The sequence below is a fragment of the Nerophis ophidion genome, linkage group LG04, assembly GCF_033978795.1.
Source record: "Nerophis ophidion isolate RoL-2023_Sa linkage group LG04, RoL_Noph_v1.0, whole genome shotgun sequence".
Taxonomy (NCBI): Eukaryota; Metazoa; Chordata; class Actinopteri; order Syngnathiformes; family Syngnathidae; genus Nerophis; species Nerophis ophidion.
The window spans coordinates 56,001,941-56,029,416 of NC_084614.1; the positions used below are offsets into that span (position 1 = coordinate 56,001,941).

Sequence of the window (27,476 nt, forward strand, 5' to 3'; positions counted from 1 at the left end):
ATCCAAATATAGTGGAAACAAACAAAACACACATACACAAAATAAACAAACAACAAGTGCAAAACTTCATGAAGTACAAACTGAACAAAAAAGTAATATGCACCTCACGGGATGATACAAAACAAATACAAAACAAGACAAAAAGATAAGTAAAATAATAAATGAAATGACGGCCACCTTTTAAGTGCATGGACTCCTATATGGGGTGGGGGGGTCCTCAAAGTCCTCATTTAAGACCTCAGGGCCTGGAAGAGTCAGTTCTTATCTCAAAGTTGATTGCCTAGAGCGATGGGAAATGCCTTCTTCTGCCTCCTCCCTTCTTCTCTATTCCCTCACTTTTCTTCCCCACCTTTTCTCTTTCCCTATTTTCTTCCCTCCCTCTTTGCTCCCTCTCCTCTCTCGGTCTCTCTCTCCCACTGCCCCGCTGTGAAGAGTAGGTGGTTCCTCGCTCTACTTGATTGGCTTGAGTCTATATAGGAGGAGAGCCGCTCTAACTGGGCTCAGAGTCTGCCGGTGCCCACACGTTCCCCACAGGACTACCTACTTTCCCCCCACCCCCCCTAATACCATTCTTTTATTTTGGGTGGCTCTTTCACCGAGAGGATTTACATTATTGTGACAGCATGACGGAGACCAAAAAGAAAGATAGGAAGGGGAGAAAGAAGGGCGGTAGGAAGGGGCAAAGGGAGAAGGAGGGCGACCCCACTCAAGGTAAGAAGACATTGAAGGTGTAACATTTAGAGAGAAGGTCTAATAGAGAATTGCAAAAGTCTCACCCTTGACTTGTCAAAGCTTGCCGCCAGGTTGTCACATGTATGTGTCTCCTAATGCATGGACAGCATGTAGAGGCACATCTGCTTTGGCAGCAGGCGGGAATTGTGGAAGTCGAATGCTGTGATTTGTGCACTCAACTTTTCTCTGTGTTTTGAAATGGCATTCTTCTTTACAGATGTTCTTTGATAAGGATAGCACGGAAACATCAAGTATTTTTTTTCCCCGTACAACACAGCGGCGTATACCGTACGTATTTGCACATGGTTAATAATTCAGTTTCTTCAGTCGTTTTTTTTTTTTTTTTTTTGGGGTGGATGTGCGGTGATGAGTCACCGTGCATAAAAGTGTGTCTTTTTGTGTGACATTCTAGATAGAAGCTTGGCGGTGGTAAATGTAGCAATGTGCTTGCTCACTGGTGCTTGCTTGCAAGCTGCAGCATGTCACTGTAGATTGACCTCAGGTCATGGGGGAATAGTGACAATAGTTTGATTATGACTCGTCATGTTTGCTTCAGTACCGCATGGTGGCTGTAATCTATGAATATTTAATGCATCGGACACACTTGAATGCTTATTTACGTTTTCACTTGGTTTTTGTAAGATAACTCTTCTGTGCCTGGACTGCTGCACACCGAAATTTGGCAAAACCTGCACCCGTACCGTGTTGCTCGTGCTATTGTTTCTCTGACACTTCATGGCGTTTGACTTGAAATTTCTCACACAGCTCAATGTGCTCTACACATTGCTCACTGTAACTTCAATAAAGGGATTCTCAATGGATTGAACAATACAGTTTTACAGTGAAGGACTCAGTAATGGAGTCGGTAGACTCTGGGTGACTGGATACATCAGGTGATGGCATTTGCTCATGGGGAGTGAGGTTCAAATCCCAGTTTGTGCCATGTGTAATATTATAGTTAAGTTTATATTATTGTTTTTTTCTATGTATTTTTCAAGAATATTGGCCCATACCGTGTATGGTAAGAACAAGTCGGGCCTTTGGACAAATCAATTGAGGACCCCTGCCTGGGCTGCAATGATTAATCGATTTAATCCATTGTTTTGATTATCTAAAAAAGCTTTGTATTGTATTACATTACTTAGATTAGTCATAAAATGTGTGTAACTAAGACAGCAAGAAGTGTGCAGAATTTTAAATACAGACAAATTCTGCAAGAGAGCACCTGTAAACGACTTTTTTTCATGCAATTTAAATGTTGATGATGAACAAAATAATCAAAATTAAGATTAACAGAATTGTTTTTTTTTATTATTTAAATTAAAATGATCATTTAAAATAATTTGTGTTAAAAATGGGCAGATACATATAAGAATAGTATTCTTCCATCTGCTCCTTACTGATCAAGGAAATCTATAAGAAACAAAAAAACCATGAAAGTGTCAACTGTACGTGGCTTGTATGCATTTTCATGAAAGGAATAAAAGGAAATGATGATGAAATGATTTTCCTTGAAATACGCGTTGAGGCTAGGAAGAGTGTTTAATCTGATTACTCGATTAGTCAACCAAACGAATCAACAGATTACTCGATAGCTAAAATAATCGACAGCTTTAGGGTATAAAGCTGAATCAGCACAATTTGGTAGACACCTCTAAAGGACTGACAAGTACATCTATGTAAACTGTAACCAGGTCTGGGTGAAAAACATGGCAGCCATTAAGCAAACGGTCTTTGCAGAGACACTGATGAGACTAACCCACTATTTATCTATAAGTCATTGATTATGAAACATTTGGGATATCTATACATGTATTCCAAATTATTTTGTGCACAACCCATAGGGGGCGCACAAATGCCATTTATTGTGCTATTTTTGTTAGTCGGTCGCTGCAGGGGTATTATTAAATATGCTAGTGTATACTGTGTATCAGGGTTTCCCAAGTTGAGGGTCCTATTTGGATCCAAAGGGGAAACCCGACGTACTAAAATGCACAAACAGGAGTAGGGATAAGCCGAGTTCATTTGATCTTCCTCGTGTCTCATCAATCACTGTTTTGTCTCTTGACTTCTTGTTTTGGCTTTTACATTTCCAATAGGGAAAGAACAGAATAAAAAGTGTGTAATATTACATAGGTGTATAGCTTCATAGATCCTCAAAGAATAGTTACATTGAGATATTGTATAGGGCAGGGGTCGGGAACATTTTGGCTAGGAGAGCCATACAAGCCAAATATTTGAAAAGGTATCCAAGATGGCGGCGCCCGGAAGGGCTGCGACCTCGAGGAGCTCCTGCTAAATATGGAACATTTGGCAAAAATACCGGACAATTCTACAAACTCTATGGCTGGCTCACATCGTGGTCACTCCGTGATCACGTACGACCGCCAGACACTTCTGGACGTGGACATATCGGGCCGTTTTGGACTGATAGACGCGTGCTTGCTAGACGAACTAACTAGCATGGGAATACTTCGACGGCTACATCCAGCGGCCTGTGAAGCAGGGGAGTCTAGTAGCAGCGGGGGCCGTCTACGGAGCAGACGCCAGCGGTGTGATCGGAAACGCGGATGCCGACCGGGGCTAAAAACAAATCAGAAGGCTAATCCCCACAGAACACCACTTCCCTCCATCCTGAAGCCGGATTTAAATGGAAGATGCGAGACTACTGGTCTGGGTAAGGAGTCAGTTAAATTAGAACAAGTTTTTTCTGCTTTGAGTGTTTCAGAGTTGGACATGTGTTTTACTGAGATGGCTAACTATGATGCGTGCAGTTTATCAAAGCAACAAACAAACAAACGGAAAATTCCCGTCGTATCAATTCCTAGATATGGTCGTAATTATACTAAATGCACTGGGCATAATAAACACAACATTATTAATATTGCTACTACGGATAATTTGATCAAAAATTCCCTAAAACAGCCCACTACCTATAATATAGGTTTTTTAAACATAAGATCATTGTCTCCCAAAACGTTTTTAGTTAATGATATTATCAGAGGGAACAATCTTAACGTCATCGGTCTCAGCGAAACCTGGCTTAAACCAAACGACTTTTTTGCGCTAAATGAGGCATGTCCTCCTAACTTTACACATGCGCATATTGCCCGTCCGCTTAAAAGGGGTGGAGGGGTCGCACTAATATACAACGAAAACTTTAACCTTAGTCCTAACATAAATAATAAATATAAATCGTTTGAGGTGCTTACTATGAGGTCTGTCACACCGCTGCCTCTACACCTGGCTGTTATCTACCGCCCCCCAGGGCCCTGTTCAGACTTTATCAATGAATTCTCAGAGTTCGTTGCTGATCTAGTGACACACGCCGATAATATAATCATAATGGGGGACTTTAATATCCATATGAATACCCCATCGGACCCACCGTGCGTAGCGCTCCAGACTATAATTGATAGCTGTGGTCTCACACAAATAATAAATGAACCCACGCATCGCAACGGTAATATGATAGACCTAGTGCTTGTCAGGGGTATCACCGTTTCCAAAGTTACGATACTCCCGTATACTAAAGTATTGTCAGATCATTACCTTATAAAATTCGAGGTTCAGACGCATGTTCGTCAAACTAATAATAATAATAACTGCTATAGCAGCCGCAACATTAATACGGCCACAACGACAACTCTTGCGGACCTACTGCCCTCGGTAATGGCACCATTCCCAAAGTATGTGGGCTCTATTGATAACCTCACTAACAACTTTAACGACGCCCTGCAAGAAACCATTGATAACATAGCACCGCTAAAGTTAAAAAAGGCTCCAAAAAAGCGCACCCCATGGTTTACAGAAGAAACTAGAGCTCAGAAATTATTATGTAGAAAGCTGGAACGCAAATGGCACACGACTAAACTTGAGGTGCACCATCAAGCATGGAGTGATAGTTTAATAACTTATAAACGCATGCTTACATTAGCTAAAGCTAAATATTACTCAAATCTCATCCACCGTAATAAAAACGATCCTAAATTTTTGTTTAGTACGGTAGCATCGCTAACCCAACAAGGGACCCCTTCCAGTAGCTCCACCCACTCAGCTGATGACTTTATGCAATTCTTTAATAAGAAAATTTAAGTCATTAGAAAGGAGATTAAAGACAATTCGTCCCAGCTACAACTGGGTTCTATTAACACTGATACGATTGTATATACGGCGGATACTGCCCTCCAAAATAGTTTCTCTCGTTTTGAGGAAATAACATTAGAGGAATTGTTACAACGTGTAAATAGAATAAAACAAACAACATGTTTACTTCACCCTCTTCCTGGGAAACTGATCAAGGAGCTCTTTGTATTATTAGGTCCATCAGTGCTAAATATTATAAACTTATCACTTTCCTCGGGCACTGTTCCCCTAGCATTCAAAAAAGCGGTTATTCATCCTCTTCTTAAAAGACCTAACCTCGATCCTGACCTCATGGTAAACTACCGACCGTTGTCTCACCTTCCTTTTATTTCAAAAATCCTCGAAAAAATTGTTGCAGAGCAGTTAAATGAACACTTAGCGTCTAACAATCTATGTGAAACCTTTCAATCCGGTTTCAGGGCAAATCACTCCACGGAGACAGCCCTCGCAAAAATTACTAATGATCTATTGATAACGATGGATTCTGATGCGTCATCTATGTTGCTGCTCCTCGATCTTAGCGCTGCTTTCGATACTGTCGATCATAATATTTTATTAGAACGTATCAAAACACGAATTGGTATGTCAGACTTAGCCCTGTCTTGGTTTAACTCTTATCTTACTGATAGGATGCAGTGTGTCTCCCATAATAATGTGACCTCGGACTACGTTAAGGTAACGTGTGGAGTTCCCCAGGGTTCGGTCCTTGGCCCTGCACTCTTCAGCATCTACATGCTGCCGCTAGGTGACATCATACGCAAATACGGTGTTAGCTTTCACTGTTATGCTGATGACACCCAACTCTACATGCCCCTAAAGCTGACCAACACGCCGGATTGTAGTCAGCTGGAGGCGTGTCTTAATGAAATTAAACAATGGATGTCCGCTAACTTTTTGCAACTCAACGCCAAAAAAACGGAAATGCTGATTATCGGTCCTGCTAGACACCAAACTCTATTTAATAATACAACTCTAACATTTGACAACCAAACAATTAAAGAAGGCGACACGGTATAGAATCTGGGTATTATCTTCGACCCAACTCTCTCCTTTGGGGCACACATTAAAAGCGTTACTAAAACGGCCTTCTTTCATCTCCGTAATATCGCTAAAATTCGCTCCATTCTGTCCACTAAAGACGCTGAGATCATTATCCATGCGTTTGTTACGTCTCGCCTCGACTACTGTAACGTATTATTTTCGGGTCTCCCCATGTCTAGCATTAAAAGATTACAGTTGGTACAAAATGCGGCTGCTAGACTTTTGACAAGAACAAGAAAGTTTGATCACATTACGCCTGTACTGGCTCACCTGCACTGGCTTCCTGTGCACTTAAGATGTGACTTTAAGGTTTTACTACTTACGTATAAAATACTACACGGTCTAGCTCCATCCTATCTTGCCGATTGTATTGTACCATATGTCCCGGCAAGAAATCTGCGCTCAAAGGACTCCGGCTTATTAGTGATTCCCAAAGCCCAAAAAAAGTCTGCGGGCTATAGAGTGTTTTCCATTCGGGCTCCAGTACCCTGGAATGCCCTCCCGGTAACAGTTCGAGATGCCACCTCAGTAGAAGCATTTAAGTCTCACCTTAAAACTCATTTGTATACTCCATCCATCCATTTTCTACCGCTTATTCCCTTTCGGGGTACTCTAGCCTTTAAATAGACTCCCTTTTTAGACCAGTTGATCTGCCGTTTCTTTTCTTTTTCTTCTATGTCCCACTCTCCCTTGTGGAGGGGGTCCGGTCCGATCCGGTGGCCATGTACTGCTTGCCTGTGTATCGGCTGGAGACATCTCTGCGCTGCTGATCCGCCTCCGCTTGGGATGGTTGCTGTGAACGGGACTCTCGCTGCTGTGTTGGATCCGCTTTGGACTGAACTCTCGCGACTGTGTTGGATCCATTATGGATTGAACTTTCACAGTATCATGTTAGACCCGCTCGACATCCATTGCTTTCCTCCTCTCCAAGGTTCTCATAGTCATCATTGTCACCGACGTCCCACTGGGTGTGAGTTTTCCTTGCCCTTATGTGGGCCTACCGAGGATGTCGTAGTGGTTTGTGCAGCCCTTTGAGACACTAGTGATTTAGGGCTATATAAGTAAACATTGATTGATTGATTGATTGATATTTCCGTGAGAGCCATATAATATTTTTTTTAAGACTGAATACAACTGAATGCGTGCATTTTTTAAGTAAGACCAACATTTTTAGAGTATAATAAGTCTGTTATTCTTTTTAACAACATTGTTATTCTGAAGTTTACGAGCCATAAAAAAAATACGTCTTACCATTAATGCGACTTCTTGTACAGGTGCAGTAGAAACTGGATGGATGGATTAAAATGCATGAGAATGTTTTATATTTTGAACGTTATTTTTGACACTGTGATTACCAGCGGAATTATTCATTATTTACCATGTTAAGCAATGTCAGCTAAGATTTATCTGAGAGCCAGGTGCAGTCATAAAAAAAACCCACATCTGGCTCTAGAGCCATAGGTTCCCTATCCCTGGTATAGGGTGTGACCATAAAGAACGGAGGATTAGCATTTTTATTTGCGAAACATGTTATATATTTAAAATAATAACAAATAACATCTTTGATATAATAACTAATAATAACTATCGTTAACTCAATGCAATAACTTTACATATCCTTTCTTGCAGACTTTAGGAACACCCAGTATAATAAAAGCAAAAAACATAAAGTCTGTTCCATATTTACTCATAATTATATGCTAAAAGGTCGTCCTACGGTTATCCCTGATTAATTTTTTATTTTTGTATTTGTCGTGTCTAGCTTCTCAGGCAAATCATATAGTTGATGTAGATGCCCATATTAGCTGTTCAGATTTACTTTACAAAGTAGAAGTGTAGGATACTTCTCTTGTTGCCTTATTTGTATTTGACTTTATTGAATGTACAAACCCCGTTTCCATATGAGTTTGGAAATTTTGTTAAATGTAAATATAAACAGAATACAATGATTTGCAAATCTTTTTCAACCCATATTCAGTTGAATATGCTACGAAGACAACATATTTGAAGTAAAAACTGATAAACATTTTTCTTTGTGCAAATAATCATTAACTTTAGAATTTGATGCCAGCAACACGTGACAAAGAATTTGGGAAAGGTGGCAATAAATACGGATTAAGTTGTGGAATGCTCATCAAACACTTATTTGGAACATCCCACAGGTGTGCAGGCTAATTGGGAACAGGTGGATGCCATGATTGGGTATAAAAGCAGCTTCCATGAAATGCTAAGTAATTCACAAACAAGGATGGGGCGAGGGTCACCAATTTGTAAGCAAATCGTCAAACAGTTTTAGAACAACATTTCTCAACGAGCTATTGCAAGGAATTTAGGGATTATACAATCTACGGTCCGTAAAATCATCAAAAGGTTTAGAGAATCTGGAGAAATCACTGCACGTAAGCGATGATATGACAGACCTTTGATCCCTCACGCGGTACTGCATCAAAAACCAACATCAGCGTGTTAATGATATCACCACATGGGCTCAGAACACTTTATAAAACCACTGTCAGTAAGTAGAGTTGGTCGCTAAATCTGCAAGTGCAAGTTAAAACTCTACTATGCAAAGTGAAAGCTATTCATCAACAACACCCAAATTATATTTGGAAACTGTGGATGTGGTGTCCTCCGGAACAAAGAGTAAAATAACCATCCGGATTGTTATAGGCGCAAAGTTCAAAAGCCAGCATCTATGATGGTATGGGGGTGTATTAGTGCTCAAGGCATGGGTAACTTACACATGTATGAAGGCACCATTAATGCTGAATGGTCAATACAGGTTTTCGAGCAACGTATGTTGTCATCCAAGCAACGTTATCATGCACGCCCCTGCTTATTTCAGCAAGACAAGTGTTACAACAGCGTGGCTTCGTAGTAAAAGAGTGCGGGTAATTTCCTGGCCCGCCTGCAGTCCAGACCTGTCTCCCATCGAAAATGTGTGGCGTATCATGAATCGTAAAATACAACAGCAGAGACCCCGGACTGTTGAACGACTAAAGCTCTAGATAAAACAAGAATGAGAAAGAATTCCAATTTCAAAGCTTTAACAATTAGTTTCTTCAGTTCCCAAATGTTTATTGAGTGTTGTTAAAAGAAACGGTGATGTAACACAGTGGTGAACATGCTCCTTCCCAACTACTTTGGCACGTGTTGAAGCCATAAAATTCTAAGTTAATTTTTATTTGGAAAAACAAAAAAACGTTTATGAGTTTGAACATAAAGTATCTTGTCTTTTGAGTGCATTCAATTGAATATGGGTTGAAAAGGATTTGCAAATCATTGTATTCCGTTTATATTTACATCTAACACAATTTCCCAACTCATATGGAAACAGGGTTTGTATTTATTTTATTATTTGGGGCACCCAAGCCGGAGCAGGAGGGGATAGAAAAAAAAAAAAAAGGAAGACGGGGGGGAAATTGAGGGGACAAGAGAGGGATAAGAGAGAGAGACAAAAACAACAACAACAACAATAGAGCAACATCAGCACATATGATATGTAAAAATATGATAGTAAAAGTGATAGCAAAGAAGCAGTTAGCAAACTAAATAATAATACAGAAATGACGATGAGCATTATTATTATGCCCTATTTATTTGGGCCAGGAGCTTCCTAATCTTGATCAAAAATCAATCATTCATATGGCAATGTGGAAACAACTGAAATTAAAGATGACCCAATATTCAATAACAGCAAATATATTGTATTGTATCTTTAAGTAAGTATGCAGAATAAGATCACAATATCTCATTTGTTCTCATTTGTGTGCGTTACTATGTGGCTGTTATTCCAGGGGGCGCTACTAAGTGATTTATTTATTTTTGTTTGTATCCAGCAGCATACAAATATCTTGATGCTAGATACAAGTGCATGTACAATTGCATGAGTTTTTAAGTGTGTAAAAGCTTTTATTGATGCTGCACAATACGTCATGTAGTCCAGGGGTCGGCAAACTTCAGCATACTAAAAGCTATTTAAGCCCCTTTCACACCAGGCAAAACCCACCTAGTGCTGCAAACTCTGTTTGATGCCTAAAATGAACGATTCTTATAAATATTCTCCATCTGTGAACAGCTTCCCGTGGCTGGCCATCTTCTCGGCTGCTACAAAACGAGCTGAAGTCCTTGAATGTGTAGACATCATCTTAGAATGATTTTTGCTCTGATCAGCTTTCCACAGCAGTTTAAAAACTTCTCTTGTTCGATCATCTCCAGCTGGGAATTTTTTTTTCCACCAATGCTGTGTATTTGTTCCTGGAAATTTCTTTAAACATTTGTTGTTGTTTGCTATTTCCTCCCCACATATTAATCACAAAGTTGAACCAACCTTGTCAACAGCGAAAGCAAATTTGTCTGTGAAGCATTAAATGTTCTTGTTTTCATCACAAATGTTTCTCTTTTTACATCTGTCCATTGCTAGCTGAATACTTAAGTGGGTTACTGTTCTGAATTTGCATACTAGTTTCGATGACCCGCCTTATCTTGCCTCTGATTGGCCAGTCCGTAATGTTGTGGCCGTACCTTAGCCAGTTGTGACTCGTCATACGAACACCAACCAATCATCATGGATTCTCTCCTTATGTATGGATGTTCTCATTCATCCAGGTTAATGTTTGTCATCACTTCTGAGAATGAAGAGCATAGAAGAAAAGGTCATTTCAAACATCAGTATTCAAGGACAACTTTAAAACAGATATGTATATCAGTGATGGAGTTTAAACTATGGAATTCTCTCAACAATCAGATTAAAGATCAGAGGTACCCAAAGATTTTGACCCAGGGGCCGCATTGGGTTAAAATAATTTGGCCGGGGGCCGGGCTGTTTATATATATATATATATATATATATATATATATATATATATATATATATATATATATATATATTTATACGAATCAGAATCGGACATACTTTATTAATCCCTGAGGGAAAATTAACATTTTCAGCACAATCCCATTCAAGATCGGACAAACATTACAGGGAGACAGAACAGGATCGCTGACGGGTCTGGCAACTTCCGGCGTTGTAAGAGCGATGTCTGCTATGGCTATGAGTTTTTGTTTTGTTTTTCCCCTTGGCCTTAGTCTGGACCCCCTCTCCAGGGGCCCAGTCTTAGACCAATTTATTTTATTTGATTTGATTTTAATCTTTTATTTTTTTCTTCCATTCCCCCCCACTTGTTTACCTGTGTTTACAGATATGTATATCAGTGATGGAGGTTAAACTATGGAATTCTCTCAACAATCAGATTAAAGATCAGGGGTACCCAAAGATTTTGACCCAGGGGCCGCATTGGGTTAAAATAATTTGGCCGGGGGCCGGGCTGTTTATATATATATATATATATATATATATATATATATATATATATATATATATATATATATATCTACGAATCAGAATCAGAATCGGACATACTTTATTAATCCCTGAGGGGAAAATTAACATTTTCAGCACAATCCCATTCAAGATCGGACAAACATTACAGGGAGACAGAACAGGATCGCTGACGGGTCTGGCAACTTCCGGCGTTGTAAGAGCGATGTCTGCTATGGCTATGAGTTTTTGTTTTGTTTTTCCCCTTGGCCTTAGTCTGGACTCCCTCTCCAGGGGCCCAGTCTTAGACCAATTTATTTGATTTGATTTGATTTTAATCTTTTATTTTTTCTTCCATTCCCCCCCACTTGTTTACCTGTATCTCACCTTTGTGTGTGTGTATGTATATATATATATATATATATATATATATATATATATATATATATATATATATATATATATATATATATATATATATATATATATATATTAGGGCTGGGCAACGATCAAAAAATGTAATCGAAGTTAATCACACTTTTTCTATGATTAATCGCGATTAACTGCATTGTGTACGCAAAGCCCAATAATGAATTCAAAAGTGGTGTGAAGTGCACCTTTATTGGAATATTCTCCCACATGAACAAAAGCGCCAAAACATTTGTTGTGCAAACACAATTCAAATCAGTACTTGTTAAACAGTAGCAGTTAAATAGCATATTTTATGAAAATCAACTCAAAAAATGTAAATGCAAACATTTAAGCTTATTTCCACTGCCAGGGTATTTAAGTTATCCTGTTTGTTATGGAAAATAAATATAATCTACATACAAATCTCTGAGCCACAATCATAACATCCGAACAGGCAATTTCTGAGGTAACAGGGAATTTTTGATTAAATTATCCGTAGTAGCATAATTAATAATGTTGTGTTTATAATGCGTAGTGCACTTAAAATAATTATGACCATATCTAGGAATTGATATGATGGGAATTTTCCGATTGTTTGCTTGGTGCTTTGATAAACTGAACGCATATACATAGTACTATATTGTGATGTTATGAGCCAGGGAAAAAAAGAACTACCCTACCCAGCATGCAACAGGAGTGACGAGCATGCGCGGTAGTGTGTCATCATGACGGCATCTTGTATGTCGTGATATGCACGCTCTGAAAGTAAACGTTAAGAACTCAGCCAACACTCCTCGTCTGCATTATTCATAAATAGACAGACAACACATATACTCCGCTGCTTCACAGGCCGCTGGATGTAGCCGGCAAAGTATTCCCATGCTAGCTAGCCGGTCTAGCAGGCACGCGTCATTCAGTCCAAAACGGCCCGATCTATCCACATCCAGAATTGTCTGGCGGTCGTAAGTGATCCCGGAGTGACCACGCTGTAAGCCAGCCATGAAATTTGCAGAATTGTCCGGTATTTTTGCCAAATGTTCCATCTTTACCAACAGCCCCTCCACGCCGAAGCCCGTCCGGGCGCCGCCATCTTTATAAGAAAAGGCGTTAACAAAATAAAAGCATGTAAACAACATACGCAAATGCGCGTTAATAGATTGATGAGTTAACTCGTAATTAACGCATACATTTGCCCACCCCTAATATATATATATATATATATATATATATATATATATATATATATATATATATATATATATATATATAAATATGTGTGTGTATGTAGGAGACTCTGAGAATAACAAGCAACAAGCGGTAGAAAATGGATTAGAAAGGACAGATTTAAAAAAACTTGGGACTTCCCGCGGGCCAGATCTCGAACGCTGGCGGGCCGGATCTGGCCCGCGGGCCGTAGTTTGGGGATTCCTGTTCAAGATTGTAGAAATATATTCCAATTTAAAAAATATATATAAAGACAGAAAAATAGGATCATGTGATCATATAAGTGTCTACATTTTGCTTTATATTTCTAATTTTATGTATTTTTTGTCTGGTTTTGTATTTGTTTTGTATCATCCCGTGAGGTGTATAATACATTTTTTTTCGGTTTGTACTTCATGAAGCTTTGCACTTGTTTTTTTTTGTGTGTGTGTTTTTTGTTTGTTTTCATTATATTTGGATGTATTTGTTTGGTTTGTATGCTTGTGAATCTTGGCTATCCATTAAGTAAGACTACTTATTATGTTGAAAGGGGCAGGAAATATAAGATTTTCTTCATCCTGTTCTTTCTCAAGCATAGGTGTACAACTGTGTCTTTAGTTGCTAAAGTTTAATTGTCTATTGATCAAAAATGCACATCAATGAAGGAGATCATTTTTTTCAATATTTTTTGGGCCTGGATTTGCAGTCTATTTTCTCCCTTTGTAGCTTGTAGCTTTTCTGGTAAGCTACCTCGCTACATGGGTTTGAAAGTGGCTAAGCTACAGAAAAAGCTACTCGTTGAAAAAGTAGCTAAGTTGCCACCAAGCTACTGGAAATTGTAGTTAAGCTACATAGCTTCGCTCCATGTAGCTTGTTACTGCCCATCACTGCTGTCCATAATAACAACAGTTATATTGAAATGAACTATCTAAATAAAATTAACTAACTAAAAATTAAATAGCAATTATTTATTGACATTTTGGTTCAAAGCCAAAGTGACGGACGCGCATGCTGTTCCGGAACTTACACTACTTTGTAGTGTAAGTTGGCTGTGAGATGATCCCCAGGTAACAAAAAAAAAAAATGTCCGGTCTCTTAAAGCTTTGTCATAAATGTTTCCACTTTGTAATTATTCACGAGTAAGCATCATTATTATTGGTGAATCATGTTTAAAAGGGGAACCGGCCTTTTATCTCCGTACCTTCTCCTTGGCAGAATTCAGTGTATGATGCAAATGTTGTTTTAGAACAAGAGATACTGATGCATGGATTGAGTTGACTATGAATGAAGTGCATGTTGTTTTCTTGCTGTAACAAATGCTGCTTTGTGTTTAATGCTGGCTGCCTGGTCCAGCATGTGCTTGCATGTGTGCACAATCTTGTGTGTCTGAGCTGTGTCACTTCTAATTGTATGTAATCTGGCCAATGAGTGGCCTGTCAGTCAAGCGTGTCCAACATCACAATAGTATGTCAGCCTTGTGCTCTATTCCTCGTCTTCTCTCACAACTTCCAAGTTTCCACCTTTTTTTTTTTTTTTTTTTTTAAAGATGTGTTTATTTTACCAGCAGGCATTTTGAGCATGGTATCTCATTATATTACCTGTTGGGAAACAAAGTAAAATTTTAAAAATTACAAGAATAACAGTTTGATATGACATTCATATTGTTAATGTGTTGATGGGATAAAACATTGTTTGACAAACATGACTACATTCTTTATATTACAACTTTATTTCTGTACGATTACAACTTTTTGCCATGTATTATCTCCTTACAATATTGCAACCTATTTTTCCTTTTTTTATTAGCAAAATAGGAAAATAAGACTTTTTAGAACTTTTTTCTTTTAAATGTCTTGTAGCATAACATATTAAATATTATTTTCCAAAAATAAAAAAAAATGATTTAGTAAAACATTACTTTTTTAAACTCACAATGGTAAAACATTTTAGCATAATATTTGAAAAAAAAAAAATTCTTAAATTATGACATTTTGCGTTCAAGTTAAGCTAACTTTTACCTATAATGATACAACTTTGTCTTTGTAGTTTAACAAATTAAATATTATTTTATTCTTTAAAAAAAATAAACAAAATATTTCAGTAAAATATTACTTTTTTTAAATTCACAATTATAAAACGTTTTTGCATAATATTTGAAAATGTTTTTTTCTTAAATTATGACATTTTGCCCTCAAGCTAACTTTTACCTATAATGATACAATTTTGTCCTTGTATTAGGGACGGCGTGGCGCAGTGGGGGAGAGTGGCCGTGCGCAACCCGAGGGTCACTGGTTCAAATCCCACCGAGAACCAACCTCGTCACGTCCGTTGTGTCCTTGAGCAAGACACTTCACCCTTGCTCCTGATGGGTGCTGGTTGGCGCCTTGCATGGCAGCTCCCTCCATCAGTGTGTGAATGTGTGTGTGAATGGGTAAATGTGGAAGTAGTGTCAAAGCGCTTTGAGTACCTTGAAGGTAGAAAAGCGCTATACAAGTACAACCCATTTATTTATTTGTTTGTATTACAACAAATTGAATGTTATTTTATTATTTTCCAAAAATAAAAAAAATACTCGGTAAAAAAAAATATTTTTTAAACTCACAATGGTAAAACATTTTTGCATAATATTTGAAAAATATTTTTTCTTAAATTATGACATTTTTCTCTCAAGTTAAGCTAACTTTTACCTATAATGATACAACTTTATTCTTGCTTGGTGATGTAACTCGAATGGATATGTCCAGTGCTGGTCTCAACTCAGCAAAATTATCTCTGCCAGGAGTTTATGCAATCGTCGGGGTCTGTCATTTAGTTAGTGAGCAACATACAATACCGGTAGCTCAAAAACATTCGACAAATGTCCAGCATGGGATAAGAAAGGAGTTTGGTCTAGTTTTAGATCATTTTTCTGACGTTACCTTAACATTCATTAGACAAGCTTCAACTTCTATGTGTTTGTATGCTAATGGTCCCACCTCCACCCAAAGAGACGAAAAGAGTGGATGAGTAATAATAGTGTTCACTCAGTTTATTTTATTTTGCTATAGATAACGTAAAACATTTTGTCTGGATTTTTATCAAACTTTCAGGATAGGATAAGGAACAAGTGATTACATTTCGGGGGTGATCTGAATCGCTGTCTGGATTCAGGACTTTTTTTCTATTGGGAAGTAAGGCCGAGTGGAGGTCTGTGCTCTTCAAGTGCTGTTCTAGTTGAGGTCTCCCCAGGAAGGGCAGCCAGCATATAAAGGCAACAAAAATTAAGCCAAATCAAATCATGGAATTGACTTGTCACCTGTTCCCATGGCCTCTGATTGAAAAAAAAAATAAAATAAAATAAACAAAAACTTTATTCTTGTAGCCCCCTGGTCAGCTGCAGGGTCATCAGCCGGGGGCCACCGCTCATTGGAGTTTCGCTCTCTCCCGGAACGCCTCCTGGTGGCGGAGCGGTGGCAGGGACGTCTCCCTGCCACCCACTGCAGCTGACCCATCGTATTGCCTCGACCCTCAGTACTTAACCCTCCTCCTCAGCCACAACCAGAAACTTCCCTTTTCTGCTTCTTCAGCAAGGGCCTTTGTTTCCCTTTGGAGCTTAGCCCCAGTCGATCCCACATCTCGGAGCAGCCTTATGGTTGATGTACCGACAAAGCCCCGACAGCCTACTTCCACAGGGTAGACGGTAATGGACCAGCCTGCCTCTCTGCACTCATCAGCCGGAAGTTCATACTTGGCTGCTTTGCGCTCGTAGGCTGCCTGGATTCTCTCCTCCCAGGGGATGGTAAGATCAATCAGCATGGCAGACTTGGTAACAGCAGACCACAGCACAATGTCTAGGCGGAGTGAAGTGGTGGTGATCTCTCGGGGGAATTGGAGCTGTTTGCCGATGTCAGCCCTCATACCCAGTTTCTTGCCAGAGAGAGGACACTGCGGGGGCCTCGTCGGCTGTTGTCTCCTTTGCCCTCCCCTGGCCTCACAAACATGCCAGGAAGTTGCTTGGCTATGGGCTGGCTGTTGGCCTCTTGTCTACTGATATCCAGGACTTCTGCCAGTTTCATCAGGACTTGATCATGCCGCCATCTGAAGCGACCCTGTGTCAGCGCGATCTTGCAGCCTGATAGCATGTGCTGCAGGTTGGCGTTGGGAGCACCACACAGGGGACAGCTCTCCTCCTGGCCGAACCACTCGTGGAGGTTTCTGGGGCATGGCAAGGTGTCATAAGTTGCCCTGAGTAAGAAGCTGAGTCTGGCCTGTGGCATATTCCATAGGTCGGCCCAGCTGATGGGTCGGCTGATGGTACCTTCCCAAGTGGTCCATCTTCCTTGGTGACCTTGAGACACGGCCTTGATGGTATATTGTTTCTGGTTCACCCTTGAGACCTTCTACACAACCATGGCTCTGCGTTCCCTCTTTGTGGCCTTGGACCAAAGGCGAGGAGAATCTCATCAGCCAAGCCCCGCTCTTCCTACTTTCACCCCGCCTGCCAACTATCTCCTGGTGTTGGAGCCTGCCGATGGCTTTGGCAACTTCTGGCCCTGCCTGCCACTTCCGGCCTGTTCGGGTTGGTGCATGTGGATTCCTCACTGTAGGATCTGAGGATTCTTTCAGCTCGAGAACCAATCTGACCATCTCCTGCTTGTAGCCCAGGGCGATGGACTGGATCAGCAGATGCAGTAAAGATGCCCCAAATAAGCCAGTGTCGGAGAAGCAACGCAATACTGTAGAAGTTGGCTAATCTGTCCAACCCTTTGGCTGTTGAGGATGGAATCTCGCACATCTTCAGTGGCCACATGACCAATTGCTTTCTTGACCACTGCTCTTACCTCGCTCAGTCGAGGAGGGAAGCTGTCAAACTACATGGTTGGAGGTGGAGGAGGAGGGACGTAACCCGGTGAACCTAAGGGATCATTCCTCTTTGAGTCGCTGTATTGGCCCCTGATGTACTGCTCAAGCTCCTCCTTGATGGCTTCTAGTTTCCCATTTTTTTCTGCTCCAGAAGCTGACGGACGTGCTTGAAAGATTCCTCATGAAGCTAGCCCTCTCTTTCTCCTTTTTTTTTCTTGCGTCTGCGAATATGCTCTGCTCTTTGCATGCTGCCCAGCTTCTGTCTCACCTCGTCCGATAACACCTTCAGGCCTTCTTTCTCCTCTGCAGTTGCTTTCCTCCATCTCCTGCGGAGCTGGCGCCGATCTTGCACCAGGGCGTCAATCTCAGCCTCCTTCCTGACCTTTCTTGGGGGGAGATTGTGCTGCATCTTGGTGAGGCCACCGAATCTAGCTTTGCACTCCTCGTACAGGATGTCCCCAAGAAGATTGAGTTTCTTGTCCACTTTACCACGTTGTGCGTTCTCCAGCTGTAGACTGAGGTCTGAGTCCAGTTTCTGCTAGATCTTCACATCACTTGCCCTAGGCCACTTGATAGTGCCCTCTTTTCTGTTTGCTGGGTGACTGGGGCGCTGGCAGGTCTATCTTCAGCATGCTCACATGACAGGGGGGTACCGCTTCGCTCTTGGGGTTCTTCCTCCACCGTCCGCATATCAAAAATGTTTGGACCTTTGGCTCTGTGGTTCTCCCCCCGGCTGGGAACCCTGCTTGTCTTATCTGCCAGAGCAGTGCAAGGATGTTGTATGCCTTTCTTCTCGCTCTCCTTTTTCTTTCTCCCCTGATGAATCCGTAAACCCCTGTTCGTGGTCACTTTCCCCCATCCACACCTGCACAATCAGACGGTCTTCATCTCATTGTCGAGTATTCAGTCCTTGTAAAATTATTACTTTGGCCGATTGTTATTTTGACCAAATGACCATTGAAAATTGTTTTCATTAAATTAAGATTTGTTTTTAATATTACTTTTTGTTGGTGTACCTCAAATATTTTAATCTAAACATTTTTCCCACATACTAATGCAATTATTTTATTGTAAATTACATATTTTTTCTCAAAAAGATCAGTTTTTATTTGTGATATTGCAATTGTGTCAACATTACGTTAAAAAAATGCAACCGTTTTCCTGTGATTGATCACATTTTTTGATTCTCTATACATTACAACATTAATCACTCTCAAAAATATATTTTTAAAATATCACACCTTCTTTTGTAAAACAAGTCTTTATTCTCATAATATTGTGATTTTGTCCTTTATTTAATATATCATTAATATGAAATTGCTCTACAAATGCTCATAATGTTACAGCTTTAATGTCATAAAATTGCAACTTTTTACTTTTTATGGCAGTGGTTCTTAACCTTTTTTCAGTGATGTACCCCCTGTGAACGTTTTTTTAATTCAAGTACCCCCTAATCAGAGCAAAGCATTTTTTGTTGAAAAAAAGAGATAAAGAACTAAAATACAGCACTATGTCATCAGTTTCTGATTTATTAAATTGTATAACAGTGCAAAATATTGCTCATTTGTTGTGGTGTTTCTTGAATTATTTAGAAAAAGATTTATAAAAATAACTAAAAACTTTAAAAAAAATAAAAATAAACAAGTGATTCATTCATAAATAAAGATTTCTACACATAGAAGTAATTAACTTAAAGTGCCCTCTTTGGAGATTGTAATAATGATCCATCTGGATTCATGAACTTAATTCTAAACATTTCTTGACAAAAAAAGAAATCTTTAACGTCAATATTTATGGAACATGTCCAAAAAAAATATAGCTGTCAACACTGAATATTGCATTGTTGCATTTCTTTTCACAGTTTATGAACTTACATTGATGTTTTGTTGAAGTATTATTCAATACACATATTTATAAAGGATTTTTGAATTGTTGCTATTTTTAGAATATTAAAAAAAAAATCCCACGTACCCCTTGGCATACATACCTTCAAGTACCTCCAGGGCTACACGTACCCCCATTTGAGAACCACTGGTTTATGGCACCATTTCTCTTGTGAATTTTATCCCGAGTCTTTCTTTTTTCCCTTTCATTGAGGCCCTAATACATCTTTCTCAGGTGTTTAGCATCGGGACAATAAAGGAGGTTGAAATGGTTTGGGGCATTTTGCAGCAGCAATGTAACATTGGGATTTTCTTGCAGGCTCAAATTTGTGTTTGTGGTTGAAAGCTGACACTCTCATGAGAATGCTAAGAAAGCCTCCAAAATGTGAAGTTCTTATTGAAGACGAAAAAAAAAAATCCTGAGGGGGCGTAAAACTGGGCTACTTTGTTCTCATTCTTATGTTGAAGAGGAGGAGGAAGCCAGAGGCGCTCCATCAACATTGGCTGATGTGAGCTCGTGGAACAGTTTGACTGACCTACATATAAATATGCAATTACTAGCATTGTAGATCACTGATCATCCATTTCCTTCCAAAACAAAACACAAGTTTGTGTGAAGCTTTTTGTGCATCGTACACTTCAAGCTGCTAATAAATGGTTACGGAAGTGAAGAGCCGGCCCCTTCATTTCGTGCCAGATCCCGCTTATCGTGTTCAAACACCGACTCTGCCTTTTACCCTTGAAGAAAGCCAAAAACAAAGTACCTGTAATCAGGGGAGTTGGCGACGTGTCAGACAACTCGATAAGAGCGTGCTTTTTTTTTTGTGTAAAATTTCCATGGACATGTTCTCTTCTTGAAATACATGTCTTTATGCAACAAAATAATGACTTTGTTTTTTAATATTGCAACTTTTTGTCCTAAAACTATTTATTTTTTGGTCACAGCATTAGATAGATGGATAGATAGATAGATAGATAGATAGATAGATAGATAGATAGATAGATAGATAGTACTATATGTATTCCTTCAGGAGGGTTCCTTCAGGAAAATTAACATTTTCAGCACAATCCCATTCAAGATCAGACATAGGTATACCATTGAAGTCATACTAGTATCACAACCTTAATAATAAAAGATAATGTTTTTATTGTAAAAACATTATCATTCTTGTCAAATTGTAAACATTAAATGACAATTTTTTTTTTGTATGGGATTTTTACTTTTACCTCCTTGAATTTTAACATTTTTGTCATAATATTGTTTCAAATGTGTTCTCATACTTATTTAACTTTATTGATACTAAATATTGGATTTTTTTTTTTTTTGCAACAGTGCAACTTAAATCTTATGAAAAAAATATTTAAAAAAATATTAGTCTTTTTCTTGTAAAATTCTTTCTTTTTTTTTTTATAAATCATCATACTGTATTTTTCGTTATTTTCACATTTGTTTTGGAAAATCAAGACATTTTAGGATATTTTATTGTTATTTTTCTTTTTAAAATGAAATCATGTTCCCTTCTTTTATTCTTATAAAATATTATTATTTAAACAATACTTTATATTTCAAATCTTTTTTTTGTAAAAAAAAACAACTAGCATTTTATGATATTTTTCCATTATCAATATTTTTGTATTATTATTTTAATTACTATTTTTTTTGTATTTTTTTTTTCTTTTTTTTTTACAAACGTTACAACATCATAACATCATGTTAAATCTTAAAGCCCCACTTAAGAACTTTGAGTTTTGTTGGATTTTGGTGGCGCCAGTGGACCGAAGCCGTAGTGTTTTGCCTGAAGGAAGACCACATTTCCCATCAGGGCCAGCTTATAGGGTCATAAATCGTCAGAAACTACTGTCACGTACGTAAAAAACTAATATGATAATCCCAAAATGATTCAGTATGACTGATCTTTTATTTTACTCAAACTATATTTGTTGTTTGCAGTCATTGCATTGTTTTTTTCTTTATACGGTACTTTTGAGTTTGTTGCGTGGCTGCTCCTTTCAGTGTGGAACTGCTAACTATCAAGCAGGTGGCTTTTTATTGCTACCACACACATTTCCCTTAGCCAACGTTAGCATTACCATTTGATTTGAGCATTCGAAAAGTAGTTGCTAGTCCAGCAGGAACAGAGTCAAGAGAGCATCGGTTAAAAAATCCCTCCTCCTCTTTGAGCTTCAACCAGCAAGTGAAAGCCGGGCCAATGTCAATCCTTGACCGGGTAGCCTCCCTTTTTCTTTCAAAGCTTTTTGTGTTTTTGTTATTGTTTTGCAGCTTTGGCCCTGATAGGTGTTCACATCAACTTACATCTTCGTAACAAACAGAAAAAGGGTGAAGTGACGTATGCCGCAAAGCAGTCTGCACATTTGTAGTTTTTGTGTGTTCCTGCCACCCTACTCAAAGTTGCTTAGTGCCATTAAACACGATGCAGACCCCTCAGCTCATGAAAGAGGTGCCATTCAGATAGTTGCAGGTCAATTTATCACACCAAAAGTTATGAAAGTATTTTATGACGTTTGAAAAATTACATAGTGCTGCTTTCCCTCCTTCATTTATTCTTGTAAAATTTTCCCATTTTTTACAAATTACATTTATTCATTTGAAAACAAACTCTGACTTTCCTTTTTTATGTTGCAGCTCTTGTCATAAAATTACAACTTTTAATTAATCAAATGACCCTAATTTACAGACACATTTTTGATACAGTCCTTGCACTGTATATTTCGGGTGTACCTGAAGAAGTGTCTGGTTTATACATATAATCTGACATCTTGTATATTTTTTCATTGACTGGTGCTTGAATATATCTCACTGTTCCTCTTCTCACTTTCATTTTATGTATCTGTGTATAAAAGATGGATTCCACACAATAAAACATAAATATGTTGTATTAAGCTCATAAACGGATGGCTGTTGACTCGTGTCCAGAGGTGCTTGAGTGCGCTCATCTTGGATCACAGCGCATGTAGTTGTAAATCTTCAAGCTTTTTTTCTTTTTTTTTTTTATTATTGAAATTGTTTTCATAACTTTAGAGCATCACACATTTGACTGCTGCCACCCAGGCAGGCAGAGGATGTGACATCTTTGCTGCACTTTAACTATTGGCCAATGTCAATGGAATAATCCTTCCTATTCAGCGGTTTTTGTGGCACAATCGGTGCATTCAATGCAGCGATGCTCCAAAATAGTGCACGCGCTTCCTGAACACAAGTCATTTACTTGAGCTGCGGCACAAAGTGATGTTGTTTGCATCCGGTCAGTCCATAAAACACATCACTGTCATCGTCTTACACAGGGCTTCATTTGATAAATGATTGGTATCATAACACAGTGGCTGCATGAAGAGAACATGCTTGTCACTTTGCCACATAAACAGTATATGGACTAATGGGAGGATATAATGCCAAAACAACTGGCACGACCATTGAAAATACAATTAGTGTTCATTTAGACACAATCTAGTCAAATGTATGACACCTTTATATTTCTTTTGTACTACAAGCTGCAGTTCCACAAACCGCTATGGTACAGTTCAGGTACCAGCGTGTCCACCTTTACCCTCCCCAACCATACTGAAGCATACTACTGCAACCTGTAAAATATAAAAGGTGTACCAACAAGTGGAATGAATTGGGTACATTTTTTGGTGAGCCTTTGCAATGGAAATACCATAAAATACATCATATTTTAGAGATTTTGGTGTTTAAAGTAGGGATATCAAATTGAATGCATTAACTCAGGGGTGTCAAACGTACGGCCCACGGGCTGGATCAGGCCCGCGAACAGGTTTTATCCGGCCCACGGGATGAGTATAACAATTGATCGACATTTTTGAATGAAATAAACTGCTTTTCTAAATGTGTCCACTGGATGTTGCGATAGCAATTATTTGTATCTTTGTAGATGATGCTACATATATGAAAAAAAAATAAGAATAAACCGCATGATGTTAGTGCACCAGTCGTGGAAAATGAACAAACTACATTAACAAAATCCTGTAATAAGATTTTGATATTGTTTTTTTTTATCTTGATAGATTGAACATTATCATATAATTTATTCAGAAAGTATAAATAACGAAAAATAAAGATAGAATAATATTAGCCGCAACATGTAAGTGTTAAAAAAATTCACAACATCATGATTTGTTCATTTTTAGAATGTTCTTGTTCTATTTTTAAACAAAGAAAACAATTTGAAGTTGTCTTTATTGTTTTAAGTTATCGTGCCATGATTTTACCAGTCCGGCCCACTTGGGAGTAGATGTTTCTCCATGTGGCCCCCGATATAAAATATAAAGATAACATTATCATATAATTAATTCATAAAGAATAATTAATGACAAATAAAGACATAATACAAAAAAACGCAAAATGTAAGTGTAAAAAAACCCCATTATAATTTGTGCATTTACAGAATGTGCTTGTTCTATTTTGAAACAAAGAAAACAATCTGATGTTTTCTTTATTTTTAAGTTATCGTGCCGTGATTTTAGCAGTCCGGCCCACTTGGGAGTAGATTATTTTCCATGTGGCCCCCCATCTAAAATGAGTTTGACACCCCTGCATTAACTCCTGCGATTATTTAAAAATATGGTAACACTTTAGTATGGAGTACATAATCACCATTAATTAGTTGCTTATTAAAGGGGAACATTATCAGCAGACCTATGTAAGCGTCAATATATACCTTGATGTTGCAGAAAAAAAGACCATATGTTTTTTTTAACCGATTTCCGAACTCTAAAAGGGTGGATTTGGCGATTGAAACGCCTTTCAATTGTTCACCCGTGACGTCACAACAAGAAGCAAACCCCCATTTTCTCAAACACATTACACACACACTAAGTCAAATCAGCTTTGTTATTTTCCGTTTTTTCGACTGTTTTAAATGATAAATGGGTTGTACTTGTATAGCGCTTTTCTACCTTCAAGGTACTCAAAGTGCTTTGACACTACTTCCACATTCACCCATTCACACACACATTCACACACTGATGGAGGGAGCTGCCATGCAAGGCGCTAACCAGCACCCATCAGAAGCAAGGGTGAAGTGTCTTGCTCAGGACACAACGGACGTGAGGAGGTTGGTACTAGGTGGGAATTGAACCAGGGACCCTCGGGTTGCGCACGGCCACTCTCCCACTGTGCCACGCCGTCCCGTTTTCCGTACCTTGGAGACATTATGCCTCGTCGGTGTGTTGTCAGAGGGTGTAACAACACGAACAGAGACGGATTCAAGTTGACTTACGTTGAGTGTGCTAATCAAACATATCAATGGTCACGGCATGCTAATCGATGCTAACATGCTATTTAGGCTAGCTGTATGTACATATTGCATCATTATGCCTCATTTGTAGCTATATTTGCATCCAGCCTTTCCCTCCACCCACATTTAATTTCAAACAAACACATACCAATCGACGAATTCAAGTTGCACTAGTGGTCAAAAAATGTAATCGTTGGTTAGAAGGTGATCCCCGAATTCGACCTCGTTGCCGCTGTCTGTCGTAATATGGCTCAATAGCTTCAGTTTTTTCTTCATTTTCGTTTTCGCTATCTGCCTCCACACTCCAACCATCCGTTTCAATACATACGTAATCTGTTGAATCGCTTAAGCCGCTGAAATCCGAGTCTGAATCCGAGCTAATGTCGCTATACCTTTCTGTTCTATCCGCCATGTTTGTTTGTATTGGCATCACGCAGTGACGTCACAGGAAAATGGACGGGTGGATATAGCGTTGGTGAAAATCAGGCACTTTGAAACAGTTTTTTGGGATAAGTGGGTGATGGGTACAGTTTTGAAAAAAACTTTGAAAAATAAAATAAGCCACCGGGAAGTGACTTTTATTATTTTTAACCCTTCTTAAATTGTGATAATGTTCCCCTTTAAAGTACCATATTCTTAATTGAGAGTTATTTGGACACTAGGGGAACATATAAGGGTTAAGGTTAGGGCAGTGGTTCTCAAATGGGGGTGCGCGTACCCCTCGGGGTTCTTGAAGGTGTGCCAAGGGAACGTGAGATTTTTTTTTAATATTCTAAAAATAGCAACGATTAAAAAATCCTTTATAAATATATTTATTGAATAATACTTCAACAAAATATGAATGTACGTTCATAAACTGTGAAAAAGAAATGCAACAATGCAATATTCAGTGTTGACAGCTAGATTCTTTGTGGACATGTTCCATAAATATTGATGTTAAAGATTTATTTTGTATCTCTTTTTTTCAACCAAAAATGCTTTGCTCTGATTAGGGGGTACTTGAATTAAAAAAAAGGTTCACAGGAGGTACATCACTGAAAAAAGGTTGACAACCACTGGGTTAGGGTTACAAATAAGCAATAATTCTGAGGTTATTGTGGGAAGACTCTTAGATAATGGCTTACTGGCCATGCAGAATAAGGCATTAATAAGTACTTAATAATGACTGATTAAGAGCCAATGTTACTCATTTGCATGTTAATAAGCAATTAGTTAATGTTAAATATGTGTTCCCCATTCTTAAGTGTTACCGAAAAAATATATTGCATTAATCATGCAGAGTACGGACCAAAAGTTTGGGCACACCTTCTCATTCAATGCATTTTCTTTATTTTTATGACTATTTACATTGTAGATTGTCACTGAAGGCATCAACGCCATGAATGAACACATGTGGAGTTATGTACTTAACAAAAAAAGTGTGAAATAATTGAAAAGATGTTTTATATTCTAGTTTCTTCTAAATAGCCACCCTTTGCTCTGATTACCGCTTTGCACACTCTTGGCATTCTTTCGATGAGCTTTAAGCACACCTGTGGGATGTGAAACATTTCAAGTGACTATCTCTTGAAGCTCATTAAGAGAATCCCATAAGTTTGCAAAGCAGTAATCCGAGCAAATGGTGGCTATTTTGAAGAAACTTGAATACAAAACATGTTCTCAGTTATTTCACATTTTTTGTACAGTACATAACTCCACACATGTTCATTCATAGTTCTGATGCCTTCAGTGACAATGTAAATTGTCATGAAAATAAAGAAAACACATTGAATGAAAAGGTGTGTCCAAACTTTTGGCCTGTACTGTATAGACGCAGATTAATCACACAATTAATTTTGAGTGACATGTGCCTTCACCTTCACCACGGATGGTTCCCTAAGTGACGGTGGAGGTTCTTACATGGTCAGTGTCACGCCCAGGAAATCATGTTTTGTTTTGGTCATGTTATGTTTTGTTTTTTGGACACTTGTTTCCTGTTTTGCACTTCCTGGTTTGTTTTTATTTCCATAGTAACTCATTAGTTTCCACCTTGTCTCCAAGTCCCGCCCCGGTCCTCAGTTCGCACACCTGCTGGTTAATTATCACTGCTAGTATTTAAGCCACTGTTGCCTGATAGTCAGTCTGGCAACTTTACCTACCGACATACCTACACATCCCGTATTCATCTGCTTCATGCGTTCCAATGCTGTTCGTTTTTGTCCATGCCACGTTAGTTGTGTATTTGTTACGACTGGTTGGCATAGTGATGCCAAATTGGTCCCTTCATGGATGCGTCGGCATGAACACAGCAACGGTAAGTTTAAATGATTTATTACATTTAACAAAAACAGACTATGAACAAAAACACTGGAGCTAACAGACAAAAATAAACCAAGGGCGCTAGCATGAAAGCTAGGAATAGAAAATACAAAAAAACTATACTTGGCACGAAGCACACAAAAGAGTAAACAAAAAAACATTCAGCATGAAAGCTGGAATATCGAGTGGCTTAGCGTAAGAGCTAGCGAGAAAATACATACGGGTAGTAGACAGTCGTGAATGTTGCTCGAAGGCAAATTAGAGTCCCAGAAAGAATGACGAAAAGGGACGGGCTTAAATAGGTGAGTAATCAAAAAGTGACAG

At 38.7% G+C, this 27,476-nt stretch overlaps 1 protein-coding gene across 7 annotated transcripts in view; it reads left to right on the plus strand.

Annotated features, from left to right (window-relative positions):
* The window catches only part of nrg2a (neuregulin 2a), a 273,699-nt gene that overhangs the window by 86,158 nt on the left and 160,065 nt on the right, over positions 1 to 27,476 (plus strand). Inside the window, exon 1 of one of the 7 annotated variants that reach the window (XM_061898508.1) lies at positions 414 to 711. The exons of the other annotated variants lie outside the window; for them this stretch is intronic. Within the exon in view, the coding sequence (XP_061754492.1) occupies positions 624 to 711 (88 nt within the window). The 5' untranslated portion in view covers positions 414 to 623. Of the gene's footprint in view, positions 1 to 413; positions 712 to 27,476 lie in introns of those variants that run through there. 7 annotated transcript variants of the gene reach the window in all.